This window comes from Hipposideros armiger, unplaced genomic scaffold, assembly GCF_001890085.2.
Source record: "Hipposideros armiger isolate ML-2016 unplaced genomic scaffold, ASM189008v1 scaffold_158, whole genome shotgun sequence".
Taxonomy (NCBI): Eukaryota; Metazoa; Chordata; class Mammalia; order Chiroptera; family Hipposideridae; genus Hipposideros; species Hipposideros armiger.
In genome coordinates, this window is record NW_017731508.1 from 2,626,080 (window position 1) to 2,642,702 (window position 16,623).

The 16,623-nt window shown below is 39.2% G+C and overlaps 1 protein-coding gene across 13 annotated transcripts in view; it reads right to left on the reverse strand.

The window, feature by feature from the left end:
- The window catches only part of MITF (melanocyte inducing transcription factor), a 275,417-nt gene that overhangs the window by 106,823 nt on the left and 151,971 nt on the right, over positions 1-16,623 (reverse strand). For 11 of the 13 annotated variants that reach the window (XM_019651338.1, XM_019651337.1, XM_019651334.1 and 8 more), the window contains one exon: positions 15,158-15,407. In XM_019651338.1, the coding sequence (XP_019506883.1) occupies positions 15,158-15,407 (250 nt within the window). The remainder of the gene's footprint in view (positions 1-15,157; positions 15,408-16,623) is intronic. The other 2 variants (XM_019651329.1, XM_019651332.1) reach the window with 1 other exon arrangement.

Here is a 16,623-nt window from a genome sequence, read left to right on the forward strand (position 1 = left end):
GCCGGCTTCTGGACGGCCGCTCACAACAGCTGCTGCCCGCTCATGCTGGCTGCTGGCTACACATGGTAGCCCATGGCAATCCACTGCAGCAGGGGCTACAGCCTATGCCGACGCCGGCGACTCACGGCAGCCCAGCTCCAGGTTGAGCTGTTGTTCACCATCTTAGCTGTAGGGGGCAGTGTCACTGGCCCTCATATGTGGGATCCGAACTGGGGCCCTCTGGCGTCCCAAGCCAGCTCTTAATCAATGCGCCACTCAGCCGGCACAAAATGTCTTCCTTTTAATATTTCCTTTATCTTCGGGTAAAGAAAGAAGTCATTGGGGGCCAGATCAGGTGAGTTGGGAGGGTGTTCCAATACAATTATTTGTTTACTGGCTAAAAACTCCCTCACAGACAGTGCTGTGTGAGCTGGGGCATTGTTGTGATGCAAGAGCCATGAATTGTTGGCGACAAGTTCAGGTCATCTAACTTTTTCATGCAGCCTTTTCAGTACTTCCAAAAGTGAACTTGGACAACTATTTGTCCAGTTGGTACAAATTCCTAATGAATAATCCCTCTGATATCAAAAAAGGTTAGCAACATGGTTGCAACAAGTCCACGAACTTAATTGTTACACCTTGTATGGTATATGAGATATATACCATATCTTATATCTCACGAAAGTGAGATATATATTTAATTTACAAATATATTTGTGGACAAATGGATTCACTGCCCTCTTAGAGCTCCTCCAAAGAAACAATGGTTTCTGCAGCTAAAAGTGGGAACCCCTGTGTAATTTTAGAGTTTCTTGTTGTTTATTTGCAACTCACCTCCCCAAGATTTGACAGGATTAATCTATTTTTATGAACTTTGCATAAGTATATGTATATAATGGCATGTACCCCAGAAACAAAAGACTCTAAAGAGGTACTGGGTGTTCTGCAACTTCCACTGATCAATTCTATACGAAGGCAACATTTCCTTTGCTGTCTTCCTCTTCTCCTCTCTTCTCAAAATGCCCACCTGTTGTGCCACTGTTGGAGATGTATCATAACTCTTTCTATGTTTACTGTAAGACTAAGAAACCCTAAAGTAAAGAAACGTGGGTTACTTTATATGCAGTAACATTTCCCCATTTTTCTTATGTTTCTTACAAATTAACTTCCAGGTCTCTATGGCAGTGATTCTCAAACATAAGCATGCATCAGAATCAATCCAGAAGCTGCCTAAAATACAGATTAATAGGCCCTTTCCCTAGGGTTTTGGCTCCATAGGCTTGGGACGAATGCGGGAAACTGGCATTTCTAAACAGCTCCGTCGTGATGCGGGGTTGCGGCCCAGGCCACACCTTGAGAGTCATTAAGCACAGAATACTTTCCAAGAAACACCACTTAGGGTGAAGTTCTACATACCTTAGCTTCATGTCAAACTGAATGAGGATTATACATCAAAATTCACTGTCTTTTCTAAATGTTCTTGTTTTGTTCCTATCTATGAGATATTGGTGGTCCTAAGTGTCAATAAAAATGGGCACAGTGACGCATACTCTTAACATTGTATTATGAATTCTATCAAGATTATGCCAAGTAATAAGTTGAAAAAATTATTGCAGTTATGATTTGAAGGTAAACCTGGACAGCTACTAGGAAAATTGGAATCAACTTTACAATGGCCTGTATGTTTATTAACCTATATTATTTTAAGATGATAAAATAATAAATATTGAGAAAATATATAATTCCAAACTAAGAAAACAGTGAAATCTGACAACATAGCGATTTATCTTTCAGGAAGTCATGGAATGGTTAATATTTTTGCTTAGTTTTCTTGCTTGTTGTAACTGAACAAGAACACAGCTTTATAGGTTCTTAGTATTATAGGAATATCACATTAAATCTCTCCAACACAGTTTACTAATTCCAGTATAATAAACTCATTGTTTGCACAAGGAAATGACAAGCTACCTAAAAAAATGTAAATTATAATTTAAGTATGTAGTTTGTTTCTGGAACGAATTATGCTCGCAAACCAAGGTACTACTATATATTATTTCTGGTTTAATAAATGTTCAAAAACTCGTATAAAACAGAAAATTTGGGTGCCTGGTGAATAAGAAGAGGAGGAACACCTGTTTCATTACCAGCCGTTCTGCAAATTTCTAAAAATATACTGCAACTAAGAAAAAAATTGTCTTAGAGACATTAGCATGGATTAAAAAAAAATATCTAAAACTCCACTAAAAAACTAGATCTCAATACCTAACACATAAATTCAGCTGCTATCGAATGTACGAGTATAGTTACAGAATAATTTAGGATTAGCTAATCTCTTTTTCCTTCAATGTCTATTTTGCACCAAGAACAATGATGCCATGCTTATATATTCCCAGGTATTACACCTCTTTCACACGCTGGATTGAAAAGAAACTGGACTGAGAGTATGAGTAAGATGTATGACTAACAAGTGAAGAGCTGTCACCACGCTCAGGCCTCAATGGAAGGCTGCTGGCAGAGATGGGTCCAGGTGCCACATTATCAAGGGTGGCTCTTCCCTGCGCTCTGCTGCCAGAGACTATTTCTGACAGGAAATATCAACCATACATACATGAGCTATGTCAGTGAACCTATGTTCCAAAGGGTTGTCAGAAAGAAAATAATGACTAAATATTGCAGATTTTGTTGTTGTTGTTGTTTTCTTTGGTGGGGAGGAAGGCAGTAGAAAACAACAGTGTTGGGTAGGTTTTGTTTGTTTTGTTTTCTTTTTAAAGATTTTTATTGGGGAATTGGGAGATGGGAACAGTGCTGGGGAATTGGGGAAGGGGAACAGACAAATTGCTGCCCTTTTGTTCTTCAGTCTAATTGTGGAGGACGTTGCTTCACTGGCCCAAGTTGGCACCATCACTGCGCTCTTCCCGGGCGAGGCAGATCAGTCGCCGGCTTGGCCACTCACTGTGGCTGCTGGTGCTCACACTGGCTGCTGGCTACATACGTTAGCCCATGGCAACCCACTGCCACAGGGACTGCAGCCTACGCTGAGCCATGCCTCTTCTAACACCGGGCTGGGGCCTGCACGCTGGGGGCAGGTTAAGTACTCCAGCATCAGGAAGAGTTGTAGCTTCCAAAAAGGAGCGTTTGTTTTAGTCCAACCAGGAGGCAAGCTGGCCACATACACTGGATATACTGCCTTAGGGCAGAAAACTATAATACTGAAAAAGAAAACAGAAAGAAAAACACTTTCTGTTGATGTCAACACTGCAGTGAAAGAGGCAAAGCCAAGGCTATGGCCACATCCGAAAAGTCCATTAGTGCTGGAGACCGAGCTTCCAGGGCCTGTGCTTGTGAAAGCATAGATGTCAGGGTCCTTCATGCTCTACTAGGACATTTGGGGTGACCATTTAAGTAAGTCCAATTGGGGAAAAAAAGAGAGTAGATTCTGAAACTAGAATTTAAATAATACTTGATAGTTAAAAAAAAAGTGTCCTAAAAAGAAGTAGCTCTTGGGTCAGCCGAGTGGAGCATTGGTTAAGAGTTGGCTTGGGATGCCAGTTCTGAGCAGCAGGGCCCTGGTTCAGATCCCACATTAGGGCCAGTGACACTGCACCCTCTATAGCTAAGATGGTGAACAACATCTCGACCTGGAGCTGGGCTGCCGTGAGTCGCCGGTGACCGCGTAGTCTACAGCCCCTGCTGCAGTGGGCTGCCATAAGCTACCGTGTGTGGCCGGCAGCCAGTGTGACCGGCCAGCAGCCACCGTGAGCTGCTAAGAGCCACCGTGAGTGGCCGTCCAGAGGCCGGCAACCGATCTGCCTCACCCGGGAAGAGCACAATAATACCAACATGGGCCAGTGAAGCGACGTCCCCCAGAACTAGACTGAAGAACAAAAGGACAGCAACTTGTCTGTTCCCCTCCCCTAATTCCCCAATAAAATCTTAAAAAAAAAAAAAGTAGCTCTTAACCTTTGTTAAAAGTCAAATACTTCAAGCCCCTATTTCATTAGGTGTCGTACTCTTAGTTCTCATTAAGAAAATGTCTAAAATAAAATAAATAAATAAATCTATGGCTTAGGTGTCAATTTGTACTGTGTTCATCACAGCAGTATCTATATTGATTTGAAAAGAGATGTACATGTATTAAGTCGGACAATTAAGTTCACGAACTCATCCTAGCAAAAGTGCTCTATACCTCATTGCTGAATGTCACTACAGTCACCTTCGAAGTACTCCTCTTGGGAAGCTATGCACCAATGCCAGCGCCTAGTCCACCCTTCAAAGCAATTCTGGAACTCTTTTTCTGGAATGGCCATCAAAGCTGTCATCGTATTACCCTGGATGCCCTGAATGTCATCAAAATGTCTTTTTTTTTTTTTTAAATTGGGGAATTGGGGGACGGGAACAGCACTGGGGAATTGGGGGAAGGGGAACAGACAAGTTGCTGTCCTTTTGTTCTTCAGTCTAGTTGTGGAAGACGTTGCTTCACTGGCCCAAGTTGGCACNCCTCTGGCATCCCAAGCCAGCTCTTAACCAACACACCACTCGGGCGGCCCCAGTGTTGGGTAGGTTTAATGGGCGCATATAAAGATGGCAATTTGGAGATGATAATTACTACATATGGGTGATTAATAATTAGAAATTATTACATTATCAATAACAATAAAGAGATTCACTTATTGAGCACTGTCTGTACCCAGCACTGTGCTAAACACTTTAGATCTGTGCTAACACAGATGCCACAGGTCACACATGGCTATTGAGCACTGGAAGGGGGGCCAACAGGACTGAGGAAATGAATTTCTTATTATATTTACATCTAAATTTAAAGACATACTCAATGTAATTATTAGAAATCTTTTAAATATGTCAGAAACAACTTGGGTATATAAATCTACTTTTTCAACTGTAAATTCCATAAATCTAAACATGGAGTAATTCTGATGAAAATTTAGCATCGGAACTGAGATGTGCTAGTAGATGTAAAATACACACCCAATTGTGAAGACTTAGTATGAAAGAGTAATATAAAAACTTACTATGAAAAATTAAAAAGGAATTTAAAAACCTTGTTAATTTTTATACTGATTACATGTTGAAATGATATTTTGGATATGCTGAGTTAAATGAAATATATTCTTAAATTGATTTGACCTGTTTCTTTTTACTTTTTTAATGGGACTACTAGAAAATTTAAATGTACTCTTGTGTCTCACATTCTCTCTCTATTGAGTGGGACTGGGGAATGTGAATTATCTCATTTCACCCTCACAAAGCCTCTTCAGAGCACTCTTACCTCCATTTCATATAGGAGGACACTTGAGGCCCAGAGAGAAGAGGGAAGATGCCCAAGGTCACCCAGCTAAGTACTGGAGTCGGCCTAGTCCTAGATTTTCAACAGGGATGCTGATTATGGTCGCACCTCAAAGCATAATGAAGCACATCAGTTGGCATTAATGGGAATGTGGCCTCCAAATAATCATTTACTACAGTGTTTGGATACCAAGGTTATGAGGCAGAAGTCATAAGGTTCTCATAGATTCAATCTGTTAAGATTAACCTGGCTGTCATAAAGATCACCAAACACTTAACAATGCAGGTGGACCAAAGGCCATTAATACAGCCTGTCTGGCCAGACGAAGGACTCAAATTAAATTCCATCAAACCACACTGAGCCAACACACTTCGACAAGCATCTCACATCCAAAATCTCCAAGAGACTGCATTTTTTTTTCTAATTTGCTCCCTTTTTCTCTTCACCAAGAGACAAAAACAACAACAACAACAACAACAACAACAACAACAACAAGAAAACAGTAATATGCTGAAATGCTGAATGGCGTAAAAGAAAACAAGCCAAAGTTAACAGGGGACTATCGATGGCCCTTCAGAATTTGTAAAAACACAAAAACAAGAGGGTACATTTCCATCGCTGCACAGTATTGCTTTAAGAGCCAAGTCTCAGCTTTGAAACGTGTTGGTAACAAATCAGCAGGCATTACTTTAAATCAACTGGTTTTATGAAATAAGCCAAGAGTTGAAAGAGGCAGGACTAATTACCAGCATTCCTTGATGAATTACTTAGCGGCGTGTGCTAAGTCAATGCGTGTCTGCGTCATGATCCGCAATTTTATCCCTTACTTATTTCCCAGGAGGTAGAAAGAACATGTGGCTAATTAAGGCACCGATCTCCACAGAAGTACTCAAGGTAAGATTTCTTTCGGAAAAAAGAAAAGGTTCTTTGCCTAGTACTTATTAATCTAATTTTTACTAGTTCACTAGAAAAACAGCTAATCTTGTCGCCTTTAGGCAGTCTGAACTACCATACAATGCTCAGAAAAAATGTTACATATTTGTAATTTAGCCCATAAGAATTTCTTAAGCCTTTCCTAACCAGCAGGAATGTCTCTGGTTTGTCGCTTCTAATTAAGTCTCAAGAAAATTTCTAGCTTTTAATTTTAATTATACAAAACTCGGGGCCAACAGGGGAGATTATGACAAAGCTATGCCTGGTGGTAATGTGGCAGAAATCTCAATTTTGCTTTCATGTTGGGCCTCTTAACTACTTTGAAAAATGATTCACAACCTGGTGATTCAAATCCTTTTATTCATTTTTAATTTTCAGGACTCTTACACCTTGCTATCTTTCCTGTAGGAAAGACCATCAGTTACATAATGTGCATAAATAACTCCAGCAAACACATCTGACAGGAGCTGTGGGTGAAGAGAACTTTGCTAAGACTCCTCAATAAAATTCATTAAAGATACTCACTTTAATTACATTAAGCATATGCTCTCCTACTAAAATAATAATAATAATAATAATAATAATAATAATAATAATAATAATGCCTTCGACCACCACTTCCTTCAATCCCAAATTCATTCCAGAGGTAACTAGTAGAAACGGTTTGCTATAGATTCATCTAGGCCCTTTTCTAGGACATTCTCTATTTTTTCAAAGAGTTATCAAAACACTTCTTTCCATAGGACCATTCTCTACTTTAATAGCCTCCTACTTCATCTGCTTCCTATGATCCAATTTTGATTCGCCTCATTTCCACAAAGTTATAAATCAATACATAAAAATATTTAACTATAAACAAGGTCTGAAAGACTGGAGTATTGTCAGGAGCTAAATTTTCCTTAAAATTCAGGCTAATACTCAAAGAAATCAATAAAAAGAGACATATTCAGGGCAAAAGCCAATATTTTGGTACTGATTGCAGTTATAACCTTGCACAAAGCCACTGTACTAATTTACATAGTTTTCAACACAGATCCCACCCACTTATTTTAGTAGGGTGATGTTAAAATTAGATTTTGCTTGCACTTCCCCAAATCTCTATTGTTCAAGAGCACACCAATGAAGGTATTCCATCGCCAGTGGTCTTTCAAATCTAAGTCCTGCCTTTGATTGTTGAGATTAAGTCGGTAGCATCAGTGAAAAAGATCTATGACCTATTCATACAGTAATATAAGACTTATTAAGCTGACATTATTTACTTAAAGCAAACAGAAAAACAACCAGAACTGAAATTCCAGTTTTAAGTACTAAAATATAGCTCTAATAGTACAGGGGGGCCAGGGAAAGAAAAAGTATAAATGGAACCATAATTTCAGGGGAAAGTTCATATTAAAAGACGTGCATGAGTCTATCAAATTGAGTATTTCAAAAATCACTTAAAACAATACAAACATCCTATTAAAATATATAGAACTATAAAGCATAAGAATTGTGATAGCCTGAGCCAACAGGATCTTTAAAACATAAGTGACCTGGAGTTACAGTCTCTGGCTGTTGTTTCAGAAACTTTCACTGCAGAGCTTTTTGACCAATAATGATGACAGTAAGTAAACCATAAATTACCACTGTGGTCTGTGTGGTCAGGCGGTTTTTTTATGGTGTAAGAACACATCTAGGTCTTTCATCAGGCATTTGGAGACTCATAGAAACACGCTAATTATTCAATATGTAGGGCCCTTACTCATTCCAAATGCTTAATGTCACATATCCTTCTGCTAAACCTGTGAGATGCCTCTGCAGCTTCTTTGTCCTCTCACTTTGCTCTTTGTTAATGGTGATCTTTAGAAATGTTTAGAGTCCATCCTTCAACTCAGTAGAAAACATAGAGGCAGCAGGATATGTGGCTATAAGTAGAAAGGGTAGGCTGTGGAGCCTGTGTGACCAGGAGCTGGGGGACATTCTATGCCTGTTTCCCCATCAGAAGATGGGGCTTATCCTACCTATCCCATAGGTTTAGGTAGGGGGGTAATGAGATAAAGGATATGAAGTGTTCAGCCTCCCACCCAATTCACCCAATAATTAGTGTGCATGCAGTCATTGCCTTTCTCACTCCATGCTGCTTTAGTTAGTACCATGTTTTCACCAGTGATTCCTATAAAAGTTTTAAGATATGGCCTGAAACTCTGTAATAAACATTTGCAACAGGCCCCAGGCTACCATGTCAGATGAGAGACTGAACATTCCTACTGCTCCCTTCTAGAGTTTCTCAGGTCATCCACTCTAGGAGAGGTACAGCCACCCATGGTTAAAAAATCCAGGCCATGGAGTCCAGTTGAATGGGTTCAAATCCTGATGGCACCCCTTGCTTCGGCGATTTCCGGTGAGCTACGCAACCCCTCTGCCTCAGCTCCCACATCTGTGACATGGGGATACTAATAATGACTGCCCAGTGCTGGACGTGGTAATGAGGACTGCTGCTCTAACAGTTCTCCATGGGAGATAGGCTACCCAGAATGCAGTGCTCACAGCTATAAGCGCCGTCTTAAGTGTTCTCTGTACACAAAACAAACAGACGAACTGAGAAGTTGCCATGTGCTCTACAGGAATGTTTCTCAACATTTTTGTCATCTCCCCCCAAGGAGCCTTATTAGACATTTTCTTTTCGAATTGCTTCTCCTTCATCCCCATCCCCATGAAATTTTAACAGGCACATGTACAGTATATTTGTTTCTGTACTATGGCCCATTAGAGGGCCACAGGCCATTGCATCATCTAAGACTTCTGTTCTCCAAGAGCCCCTTTTTGCCCCCCTGGGGGGCATTATCACCTCTGCCAAGAATGCATGCTCGACAGGTTTCATCACATTAAAAAAAAGTTACTATACCGAGCCAGATTTTTAAAAAGGTCCAGTCTAATTTTCAGTCCTCACTCCTGGGCCGCAGACCTTAGTAGTCTTCTTTAGATGCTATCCAAACCACCAGCAGTACGGAATTATGGGAACTGTTTCAATGAAAGGAGAGCATACCTATTGGGTTGGCTTCTTTTAAGAGCAGAAAAAGGGCTGAGCTGAGCAGGTGGCTCCTCAGCGATTGCTAAGTGCTTCACTGAGAAGATGATGGAAACCCCTCAAGCCTACAGAGCAGAGGTGCCCCCTAGACCTGCACAGTGCAGATGCCCCAGGCACAGCTGGCCTTACCCACAACCCGAGGAAATCAAACCACCCAGATTCGCCTGTACCCCTCAGCCACAGAAAAATGTCCCTGGGGTCATCGGGGGAGAAATCATTTCCATTTTGTGCCAATATCACCAAGTGAGCTTGTGATTAGAGCTGATGTTTCAATGTTTTCAGAAAAGTGGAATTAATTCATAGGCTCAGCTGTGTCAAGGTTGAATATTGTTTTAGATAGTTGCTCTCTACGGGTCTGCCCTGTCAAGTGGACAAGGTCTAACAATCTAAGCAAAGGTGGCTTTCTTCAGCCAGCAGCTCATGATTAGTTAGTTACCAGTGATGAAAAGCAGTGTAGACAGAAAACAGCATCTTACAATGAATCAACACACATTTCCTGAGATTTCGGCACTACTTGGCCTGGGTTAAGTGTGGTTTTCCGGATGTAAGGCAATGCTAAGGAGCACCTTCTTATGCAGTCCCCACATTACTAAACCCTTCCCCCAGGGGTCACAAAGCAGCACGGGAAGCAAACAGGCCGCCAATCCGTGCCCATGCGAACCGGTGCCCACCTGGAACACTGGGATGAGCCAACTGCTTTCGAAACAAAGCATAAGAAGTCCCCATTGTGCGTGGGGAAGAAGGGCATTTGAAGCAATATTCTCAAAAGAAGAGACAACTCAGAAAGAGAATAAACTCTATTTCTTTTGTTCTGTTTGCAAATGTTAACAAAGAGAAAGATAGGGTTTACGTCTACCTGACCAAAACTGCTTGACGTATTTATTTCTTCAGACCTGGCTCCCACGAAAGGCAATCAGAAGGGTGGAAAGCAGCCAAGGTTAGGAGGGCTGTACCCTCAACTGTTAACAGCGGCTCCCTCCAGGGAGCTCCACAGGGAGAGGAGTTTCCTGCTGCGTTGTTCTTCTGCACTATTAAAATCTGTTCCAAGTGAACAAGTAGTGTCTGTAAATGTTTTTAAAAATCAATAAAAATGAGTTTTAAAAAGAAAGAAAATTACCTTATGTTTGACATTGAATACATCAAAGTGATACTGCTAAGAAGATTCAATAACCCTGTATGAAAATGAGGACTCTCAGGGAGAATAAAGAGCTATCTGTGGAACCTGGAAACTGAGTCCCGTTGTCCCTGTGGAGAAGGACGTGGCCTTACATACACACAATTTGATCCCAAAACAAAAGGACACCAAAGTGTATAAACCCTGAAACTGAGGTTCACAGAATGTTTGTGTAAGTCACATTAACTGGTGACAAAAACACATGATGCCCCCAGGTGAACCTGAATAGATATATATGATGGCCGATGGACTGTGGTTTCAGAAAGGTTCTCAGAGGTCCTTTCTTATGGGATCAACGCCTCTGGCAAAGACTCCTCTAACTAAGGGGACAGAGGCCAGCCGATCTGAGACTGCTGTGTCTGCTCCTGTTCCTGGCAGCCACCATGATACTAGTTAGGCTGTGTATTCCTGGCTAAAACATCAGGAGCAGAATCTAAATGTACAGTTGCGTGTGGAAATAGTCCTTTTTACTGATCTGTAACCCACCAGCCCATCTGTAACTCCACACACACTTTGTCAAGTTTATTTATTATTACTAAAGAATAAGCAACACCTTCAAAATTCTACACCAGGAAGATGTGACAAGTTATAGAGAAAGGCCAGCAATTCAGTCATCTACCCTTGCTCTCATTAGACAAATCTCAAGGAACGTCAGGTGTAGAACAGGGTGACAAGAAGAACTTACATCCTGACTCCCCAGAAAAACTATCCATGTGGAATGCCACATTATGAGATAATCACCAAATAAATGCCCAAGTAGATTTAGTTTATAATGTGGAGGCCCTAGAAAAATGTGTTTCTGTGTTTCATGAACACCAAGCATCATTTCTAATCAGCAGCAATCTGCCCAACTCCTTGGATTGTCTAAGACAATTTGGAAAAAAGGAAAAATTCAAAAATAAATTCTTTCAAACTACTGAAAATGTCCTAAAGTTTAAAAATCATTTTTTGTTTGTTTTAAATTCATATAACCTTCCTCCTCAGCAGAACAGAAGATTTCAGTGTACAATCTATTCTAGAGCAACCCCATGGCTTTCAATTTTTAAGTCCTAAGGTGAAAGGAAGGAGGGAGGGAGACAGGGAAATCCTTGGCAGTTCCCTACAAATTTCTAAACAGAAACATGTTTGCAAACGATAAACTAATATTTTCAAGCTATAAACTATCAGAGTCCATGTTGTGGGAGGGAGTGGGGAGAGAGTTTCTGATGAACTTGCCAGTCCAAGGTCAGAGCGACCAGGTGCTCCTATGATCAGCCAATGTCAGAGAGATGGGACAGTACGAACACACGCCTGGTGAGTGTGCGGGCGATGACGCAGTGGCTGGGAAGCGCTGCTTCTTCAGCTGTGAGATCTGACATGTGTCTAACAGGTCTATCCCTGGTTCCCCCACTTTTGTTTGAAAGAAGTTATCAAATTTCAAACCTCAGATTTGTAATGACTACTATGTCAACAAAAGCAGTACAATAAACTGCTTCAACTAATGGTTCTTAGTAACTTTTTTTGTTAATTCATAATTTGAAATACAAGGTGTGTTCAATGCTGCAAAAAAAATGTATTATGCACTTCAAGTATTGGTTAATTTATGATAAAGAAGCATCTTTAAATTGTAATACCCAATTGAGTAGGACTCGTCTTAATCCCAGAGGATATCTCTAATACCTAAATATATAGCAATAAGACTAAACATTCCATGTCACCCAACATGGAAATCCATAATAGGGATAAAGCCATAAATTAATTAAATCAGTATAGAAACCAGAGGCTGATCTTGCAAATGTTCATGAATTTACAGACTGAACGACGACGATGGAGGAATAAGTAATGCAAATCTCCAACCTCTACGTATGGGAAATACTACGTAATTCCAAAAACTAGACTTAAGTATCCCTGAAGCTGTGAAGAATTTTTAAACATGCTTTATAAAGCTTCATATTTTTTAAGCACAATTCTGCTAAAAAAAATGAATTAACCTAAAAATACTAATTTACCTTTTCAAATCAGTCACTCAACCCATGGATAAGCACAATGTCGGTAAGCTGAGCTTATGTGTGTGATCTTCTATCAAGTTCTTGCAGACCAGTAGGCGATGAAGAGATTTAACCAGGATGCTTTTAGCACCTGCTATTATAGTATGTCTGACTGTACATATGTTTCTACCTCCACTGAGCAGCAGGTGTGTTTCGTTTTGGCAATTTAAATCTTTAAACATTAAATGAAGAATTTACTCAGGCTACACTATGAGGAAATATTTAGTCAATGTAATCTGTATCATAATGTACTCAATTAGTATACTCGATGTTACTCATTCTTTAAACATATAAATTCACAGAAAAATGGTCCAAGATTAACTGTTTTTTGCTATTAACCATTTACTTTATAAAATTATGCTTATGATTTAAAAACTATTAAAGGGAAAAGACCACATTTCTCTTACTTACTTTCTATAATCAGAATATATTTTCATACATAAAACTTCTGAAAATATGTAAACTAGTTTCATAAAGTACCCAATCTTTAAGTCCTTGAAGCAATTACATGATACTCTCCTTAAATGTGTTATCTGAATTTCTTAGAATGTCATATGAAGTCATATATTTTTATTTGGTTTTTCACTTAAGAATACTAAAATTTGTCTAAATAGCTGTCAAGCCCATCTTCATTGCTATGCTAATAATTTTTTTCTTTATTTATGACACACATCACTACTTTATATAACTAAAGTATAAAAATGCACACTTTAGAGGTCAACTATATTCAATATGAAATATAAACTTACCAATTGCTCATTTTTAGTCAGATTAAGTCCCCCAGTTCTAATTATTATTATTATTATTATTATTATTATTATTATTAATTTTGTGTGCTTTAACTTTGGACATTTTTCTGGCATACCTAAAGAGAGAATTGCAGCTCAAGCCAGTATTACCAGGACACAATTAACACATGAGGAAAAATGGGGATATTATTCAAACCATGTAGTATAGGTTTTAATTTTAATCATTTTCAAAATAACATATTTTAAGTAATAAAAACATTTAGGAACGATGTCCATTTTTAAGATGATGTGGAAATGTTTCAACACATTTTCATTTGGGTAATTGTCCCACCATGGGATGGCTGTAACTGTCTTAATAGGATGGTGATTTCAATTAATATACTTTAATGTAGTATCAAATATTACCTTTGAATTAGACATAAACCATTACTAGCACAAACCCATTTCTTCATTTCTAAAATTTGTCCTTCAGATTTAAAAAGTTGACTATTAAAGTGAATAAAACAGACATATTTCTTTCTCCACATTTTATCATTTAATTCACACTTTAAATAATCTAAAGAATAAACAAAACAATTATGATTTCTGTGAACAGCAGACAACAACTTATCTTAAATCTCAAACCTATAAAAATTTAGTGATTGTCAATCTTCACCCAAGCAGAACAGAAAGATTTAATATATAACCTCTCAAACCTTGCCTTTACTTGGGGGTGGGGTGGGAAATAAAATATCCATTAACTGTGGCAATATCCAGAACTTCAATCACATCAGAGTAAAATTTTATGCTAAACTGTTTAGATCTTTTTGACCCTAACAGAATTTCAATGCGTTTTTCCATGAAAGCTTCATTTCATCACTACATTTTTAAAAGTCTTTGCAAATAAAAAAAACAATAATTTAAAATTTGTTTTTAAAGAATCTCTTTCCTACTCCTGGTAGGAATCCTATATTGCTACCCAATTATAACACATCATCCCCTCTATTTGCTTTAATAGTAGCCACTTAAAATAGTGGGGGATGTTTTTTTAAGCCCACAAATGAATGAAAAGATCAACAACGAATTACCGGTGTGTAAAGTTCACATTGTTTAATGAAAAGTAACAGATGGGACTCTTCAGAATGAATTAATTAGGTGAATGGGTTTAAAAAAATTTTTTTAAGTAAGGAAAGTTCCCTTGCTTTCCTTTTCACTTTCCTTGCATCAGTCATATTTAAGAGTTGGAATGTTTATCTTTAAACAAGGAATGTACCCCAATGTGATGTGAAGGACACATGTGTAAGATGGGATTCTATTCTGAGACTTGTTACAATTTTCCCTCTAATTAGGAAGCTATATGTCCCTGATAGAGTGACGCTAACAAGCTCCCTCAGTTTCTTCTGCTCCAGCAAGAAATCAGAGACCCAAAGCAGATAACTCACTTCAGTTAAAGGAGTATACACTCCAGTTATTAAGGCATAGGAAGCTCCTCTACTGTTTTATATCTGAAGAGACTTTCTAAAACAGTCCGATTCTACAGCCAAGATTACTTACTAAATAAAGAAGAACACTAAAGAATGGTCATGGAATGTACTGGGGGACAATGTATATAGGTTTTTAGAAGAGGCTCATTTTAGATGACGTGTACATTTTGAAACTTTCCAAAGAAAGGAGGGAAGATGTTACAACAGACACCTGTTTCTACTTGTGACTCCTCCTGGAGCCTCAGCAATCTTCCTCTGTTTAGTGAGGGTTACTGTTAAGTTTACAGCGAGTTTGCATCTGTCTTAAAACACAAAGCCACGGAGGAATGAATCAATGGTGTTGGCATTTACAGACAGGCCGCTATGACCAAATACACATTCAGAGGAATAAAACACCTAAAACATGGAAAAGGTTCTGGAAGAGGGCTTGGCCCAACCAGCAAGAGCGACACTCACTTACCTTAAGGACTTCCATGGGCACCTGGGTGGCAGAGGGAAGGGTGCTGGACACACTGACGTTTATGGCCGGCGTCTGACTCACAGGCACTCTCTGTTGCATGAACTGGGCCGCCTGCAGCTTCTGCTGCTGCTCCCTGCGCTCCTGCTCCTGCATCTGTTCACGCATGAGTTGCTGGCGTAGCAAGATGCGTGATGTCATACTGGAGGAGCTTATCGGAGGCTTGGAGGCCCCAGGACGCTCCTCGGAACTGCTGTGGGAAAACCACAAAAATGCACATTCAGTCCTAATGAGACCTTTCACTTACATTTTGGGGTATCCCAAATTGCAGCGAACTACGAAATGAGCCTGTGCAAATATAATCAAGTTGCAGAATAGTACTCCACATAATTGAAAATCAAGAGGTGACAGGATTGAAGTCATTACTAGTTGAATTAGAATAAATCAGCTTAATTACATCTAGGCATTTTTATCATGCAGCTTAAATTTTTGTGTGTGTGACATTTTATAACGCATACTACTCATCACCACCAAATATGGCGCCACCACATAAAGTGCCAAGAAGCAATGCATCGTAATGGCACCCATATTTATTTCCACACTGAAAAATGATTGCTTGATTTGCTTTTTTATAACTGAATCTAACCCAATAACTACTTTTATGTTACCCAAATTCCTTGTCTAAAGATGTTTAAAATGTTTATTAACACAGAATAGTTTAAAGAAAAGGTGAATTTTGTCATGTGGAAATTTTTCTAAGATCTGGGAAGTAAAAATCATTAATGAAAGAAGCATTTGGACCAGAATGTTAACACTGGACTCGACCTTAGACTTTGGGAAAGTGGGCAGAAGACAAGCTGATCTGACAACCCAATTCTTCTCCCCCCGGTTTTCTTTGTACCATCTTTTCTTCTGATTCATGGTGCTATGCCCTCTCCCACATGCATTCTGCAGGTTCCCCAGGAAGCCTACTTCTAATGATTTGAAACTTACTTTCACCCAAATTGTTTAAAATGCTTAAACACTAGTCATAAGGTAAGAAAAAAAGACCTCATTTTCCTAAATATGGTTTTCGGTGGCTGATCTTGCCAGCTCTATGCCATCGACAAGGTCCTAACCTCTCTTTATCTTAGTTACCATGTCCAGAAAGAGGGTAACAATAGTTTTTTGCCCAATTATCCATTCATCAAAGTGGGAGGTGCTTTTAAAATTTCTGTTGCATCACTATATTTTAAAGCCCTAGCTGACAGGGATTTTGTGAGGATTAAATAAAGTAAAAAAAGAATTCACATAAATCCCTAGTACAATGAGCACCAGGTATTACTACTGCTGCACTAAATTGGCACTGTTGCTATTACTACTATATAGAAAATAATTGTTTTTTCTTATGTCTAACAGTAATATTTTCTAAAAAATACGTTTAGAGCACGCAAAACATCAGCACCTGAAGACAAAAAGAAAAGTATCAT